Source organism: Anolis sagrei, chromosome 2 (assembly GCF_037176765.1).
Source record: "Anolis sagrei isolate rAnoSag1 chromosome 2, rAnoSag1.mat, whole genome shotgun sequence".
Classification (NCBI taxonomy): Eukaryota; Metazoa; Chordata; class Lepidosauria; order Squamata; family Dactyloidae; genus Anolis; species Anolis sagrei.
The window spans coordinates 2,318,513-2,324,092 of record NC_090022.1 but is presented as its reverse complement, the minus strand read 5'-3'; the positions used below and the strand labels follow the sequence as shown (position 1 = coordinate 2,324,092).

Below are 5,580 nucleotides of genomic sequence, written 5' to 3'. Positions count from 1 at the left end.
TCTGATTGTAGGTGAACTATAAATCCCAGCAACTACAACTCCCAAATGTCATAGTCTATATTCCCCAAACTCCACCAGTGTTTACATTTGGGCATATTGAGAATTCGTGCCAAGTTTGGTCCAGATCCATCATTGTTTGAGTCCACAGTGCTCTCTGGATGTAGGTGAACTACAACTCCAAAACTCAAGGTCAATGCCCACCATACCCTTCCAGTATTATCTGTTGGTCATGGGAGTACTGTGTGCCAACTTTGGTTCAATTCCATTGTTGGTAGAGTTCAGAATACTCTGATTGTAGGTGAACTATAAATCCCAGCAAATGAAACTCTCAAATGACAAGGTCTATTTCCCCAAACCCCACTAGTGTTTACATTTGGGCATATTGAGAATTCGTGCCAAGTTTGGTCCAGATCCATCATTGTTTGAGTCCACAGTGCTCTCTGGATGTAGGTGAACTACAACTCCCAAAACTCAAGGTCAATGCCCACCATACCCTTCCAGTATTATCTGTTGGTCATGGGAGTACTGTGTGCCAACTTTGGTTCAATTCCATTGTTGGTAGAGTTCAGAATACTCTGATTGTAGGTGAACTATAAATCCCAGCAAATGAAACTCTCAAATGACAAGGTCTATTTCCCCCAAACCCCACTAGTGTTTACATTTGGGCATATTGAGAATTCGTACCAAGTTTGGTCCAGATCCATCATTGTTTGAGTCCACAGTGCTCTCTGGATGTAGGTGAACTACAACTTCCAAAACTCAAGGTCAATGCCCACCAAACCCTTCAGTATTTTCTTTTGGTGATGGGAGTTCTGTGTGCCAAGTTTGATTCAATTCCATCGTTGGTGGAGTTCAGAATGCTCTTTGATTGTAGGTGAACTATAAATCCCAGCAACTACAACTCCCAAATGACAAAATCAATACCTTCCCCCAATCCCACCAGTATTTAAATTTGGGTGTATTGGGTCTTTGTGCACAATTTGGTCCAGTGTATGAAAATACATCATGCATATCAGATATTTACATGACGATTCATAACAGCAGCAAAATGACAAGTTATGAAGTAGCAATGGAACTAATTTTATGGTTGGGGGTCACCATCACATGAGGAAGCGGATTAAGGGGTCCTGGCATTAGGAAGGTTGAGAGGTGTATTTTAAGGATTTGGGGGGGAGGGGGGGTATGTGCGTGTGTGTTTTGCAATGTTGCAAGCTGCCATGAGGAGGGATGGGCAACAAATAAGCATTATCAGGTTGCTGTGGGTTTTCTGGGCTGCCAGGCCATGCTCCAGAAGCATTCTCTCCTGACATTTCGCCCCCATCCTACCTCTGTTCATGTCCAGCATTTATTTTAAAGTTTTAACTACTACATTTCATCCTTACCTGCCTTCCACACTTCTGCTCCTCCTCCCTCCCTCCCTTTCTTGCTTCTCTCCCTCCTTCCTTACTTCATTCTCCCCTTCATCCTTTCTTCCTCCTCTCCTCCCTCCCTTCTCTCCCTCCTTCCTCCTTTCCTTCATCCCTACCTGCCTTCCACACATCTGCTCCTCCTCCCTTCCTCCCTTCCTTGCTTCTCTCCCTCCTTCCTTACTTCATTCTCCCCTTCATCCTTTCTTCCTCCTCTCCTCCCTCCCTTCTCTCCCTCCTTCCTCCTTTCCTTCATCCCTACCTGCCTTCCACACATCTGCTCCTCCTCCCTTCCTCCCTTCCTTGCTTCTCTCCCTCCTTCCTTACTTCATTCTCCCCTTCATCCTTTCTTCCTCCTCTCCTCCCTCCCTTCTCTCCCTCCTTCCTCCTTTCCTTCATCCCTTCCTTCATCCCTACCTGCCTTCCACACTTCTGCTCCTCCTCACTTCCTCCCTTCCTTGCTTCTCTCCCTACTTCCTTACTTCATTCTCCCCTTCATCCTTTCTTCCTCCTCTCCTCCCTCCCTTCTCTCCCTCCTTCATCCCTTCCTTCATCCCTACCTGCCTTCCACACTTCTGCTCCTCCTCCCTTCCTCCCTTTCTTGCTTCTCTCCCTCCTTCCTTACTTCATTCTCCCCTTCATCCTTTCTTCCTCCCCTCCTCCCTCCCTTCTCTCCCTCCTTCTTCCTTTCCTTCATCCCTTCCTTCATCCCTACCTGCCTTCCACACTTCTGCTCCTCCTCCCTTCCTCCCTTTCTTGCTTCTCTCCCTCCTTCCTTACTTCATTCTCCCCTTCATCCTTTCTTCCTCCTCTCCTCCCTCCCTTCTCTCCCTCCTTCCTCCTTTCCTTCATCCCTTCCTTCATCCCTACCTGCCTTCCACACTTCTGCTCCTCCTCACTTCCTCCCTTCCTTGCTTCTCTCCCTACTTCCTTACTTCATTCTCCCCTTCATCCTTTCTTCCTCCTCTCCTCCCTCCCTTCTCTCCCTCCTTCATCCCTTCCTTCATCCCTACCTGCCTTCCACACTTCTGCTCCTCCTCCCTTCCTCCCTTTCTTGCTTCTCTCCCTCCTTCCTTACTTCATTCTCCCCTTCATCCTTTCTTCCTCCCCTCCTCCCTCCCTTCTCTCCCTCCTTCTTCCTTTCCTTCATCCCTTCCTTCATCCCTACCTGCCTTCCACACTTCTGCTCCTCCTCCCTTCCTCCCTTTCTTGCTTCTCTCCCTCCTTCCTTACTTCATTCTCCCCTTCATCCTTTCTTCCTCCTCTCCTCCCTCCCTTCTCTCCCTCCTTCCTCCTTTCCTTCATCCCTTCCTTCATCCCTACCTGCCTTCCACACTTCTGCTCCTCCTCCCTCACTTCCTCCCTTTCTCGCTTCTCTCCCTCCTTCCTTACTTCATTCTCCCCTTCATCTTTTCTTCCTCCTCTCCTCCCTTCCTCCCTTCCTTGCTTCTCTCCCTTCTTCCTTACTTCATTCTCCCCTTCATCCTTTCTTCCTCCTCTCCTCCCTCCCTTCTCTCCCTCCTTCTTCCTTTCCTTCATCCCTTCCTTCATCCCTACCTGCCTTCCACACTTCTGCTCCTCCTCCCTCCCTTTCTTGCTTAGCTCTCTCCTTCCTTACTTCATTCTCCCCTTCATCCTTCCTTCCTTCCTCCCTTCTCTCCATTGTCACCAATCAATGGGCACCTTCCCTCTTCCTCTTGGTTTGCTACAGCACTAGACTTCCTCTTCATGTTCCATGAGATCTTTCTTCGTTCAACTCCTGAAGAGATTTTCCTCTCATTTGCCTCGCAGGTAATTTTTGAACAAGTTCTGCGAAGAACACCTTGTCAGAGTTTTGCTCGAGGAGAGCTGTAAGTCTAAAGTGACTTCAAGATACACAGCAATAACAACAAGAAAAAAAAGAAGTAGTAGACAACTATATTACGAGCTGTTAAGAGGGGGAGATAAGATTGTGCTGTAAAAAGAGAGGCCTGGGAAAGCGAGCAGAAGGCTACCGCAATACAAAAACTGTCCTGTTCAGGAGGTTATATCTGTGAACCCCTGGCATCATATTTGAATTATAAATGTGAAAGAATGGCAAGTTCCCTAACTCCCTACCCTAGATCAGACACAGGTGAGAAGTTACATCAGTGTATGGAGTGTGGAAAACAATTTAAGAGCAAAAGTAATCTTAATGTACATGAACGGACCCACACAGGGGAGAAGCCCTATAAATGCATGGAATGTGGAAAAAGCTTCAGTCAGAGTGGCACTCTACGTTCCCATCACAGGAAGCACACAGGGGAGAGGCCATATGAATGCATGGAATGTGGAAAGAGCTTCAGTCGCAATGACAGTCTACGTTCCCATGTAAGGACCCACACAGGGGAAAAGCCACATAAATGCATGGAATGTGGAGAAAGGTTCATTCGCAGTGACCATCTACATTCCCATCAAATGACCCACACAGGGGACAAGCCATATAAATGCACAAAATGTGGGAAGAGCTTCAATCGCCGTGACAAACTACATTCCCACCAAAGGACCCACACAGGGGAGAAGCCACATAACTGCATGGAATGTGGAGAAAGTTTCAGTCGCAGTGACAGTCTACGTTCCCATCAAAGGACTCACACAGGGGAGAAACCTTATAAATGTATGGAATGTGGAAAGAGCTTCAGTCAGAGTTACAGGCTACGTTCCCATCAAAGGATCCACACAGGGGAGAAGCCATATGAATGCATGGAATGTGGAGAAAGCTTCCGTCATAGTGAACACCTGCGCTCCCATCACAGGACCCACACAGGGGAGAAGCCATACAGATGCATGGAATGTGGAAAGAGCTTCAGTCAGAGTTACAGGCTACGTTCCCATCACTGGACCCACACAGGGGAAAAGCCACATAAATGCACAGAATGTGGAAAGAGCTTCAGTTACAGTGACAGCCTCCGTTCCCATCAAAGGACCCACACAGGGGAGAAGCCATATAAATGCATGGAATGTGGAAAGAGCTTTAGTCGCAGTGGCAGTCTACGTTCCCATCAAAGGACCCACACAGGGGAGAAGCCTTAGAAATGCATACAACGTGGAGAAAGCTTCAGTCAGAGTATATATCTGCATTCCTATCAAAGGACGCACATAGGAGAGAAGCCATATAAATGCATGGAATTTACCATGATTAACCCCCCCCCCCCCAAATGTTACGTTAGATTAAGAAGACTTTAAAAGCATAAAGTAGTTTACGGCTTTTGAGGAGCTGAGGTAGGTATCCAATATCTGGACAAGGATATATATAAAGATGTCCTCCTCCTCTCCATAACCTAACGTGCATAAATGGGTTTTAGTATTTTAGGGAAGGAGTTCCAGAGGAAAGGGAAGCCCCCCGTTCCCACCATCCTCACTTGGGACGGGGTGGGAACAAGAGGAGGGCTTCCTGAATGGATGAATTATTGAACAACATTTCAAGGAAATAGAGATAAAAATCATAGAGCGAGTGTTTGTTTCATAGACTAGTGTTTGTTCGTTAGTTTTGTTCTTATTGTGCAAGGTGTGTGTTCTTGTTCGCTCTATGTTTGTTAAGTAGTCCTTTAAAAAAATCCAAAATAATAATTTTTTTAAAAAGAAAACATGAATAGCAAAACTGTCTTCAAAGGCAGCCCCGCATAGAGAGTGTTGCAGTAGTCCACGCAAGATGTAACTAGACTCATGAATCAGTTGAGATGGACATATTAACTGAATGGATGAATTATTGAACAGCATTTCAAGGAAATAGAGATAAAAATCATAGAGCGAGTGTTTGTTTCATAGACCAGTGTTTGTTCGTTAGTTTTGTTCTTATTGTGCAAGGTGTGTGTCCTTGTTCGCTCTATGTTTGTTAAGTAGTCCTTTTAAAAAAATCCAAAATAATAATTTTTTAAAAAGAAAACATGAATAGCAAAATTGTCATTTGTATAAACATGCTTTGTTTTGTTTTTGTTTTTTCTTTGAATAAAATTGCTTTTTAAATAAAGTGTGATACATCAGCTTAAAAAAGCTAGTGTGATTCCAGGCTGTCCCAATGGGAGGGTGAGGTCTAGATCCGGGCAAGTTTAGTCGACTCTCTTCTAGACTTGGATCAGGCCTCCCCTGAAATGACCCTGCGTCCAGTTCCAGGCAGCAGAAATCAAGCAAAATTTTGAGATGCTAGAATCTTTCC

The 5,580-nt window shown here is 45.7% G+C and overlaps 1 protein-coding gene across 1 annotated transcript; it reads left to right on the top strand.

The window, feature by feature from the left end:
• The first annotated feature begins 2,772 nt into the window (after window positions 1–2,772).
• Window positions 2,773–4,753, top strand: LOC132766340 (zinc finger protein ZFP2-like). Its single transcript, XM_060760746.2, has one exon. It carries the CDS (start codon window positions 3,480–3,482, stop codon window positions 4,455–4,457), a length of 978 nt encoding a protein of 325 aa, XP_060616729.2. The 5' UTR covers window positions 2,773–3,479; the 3' UTR covers window positions 4,458–4,753.
• Window positions 4,754–5,580: the final 827 nt, after the last annotated feature.

What these genes read in the sequence shown, in the direction of transcription:
- LOC132766340 (XM_060760746.2), top strand. Translation starts at nt 3,480, where the DNA reads ATGGCAAGTTCCCTAACTCCCTACCCTAGATCAGACACAGGTGAGAAG.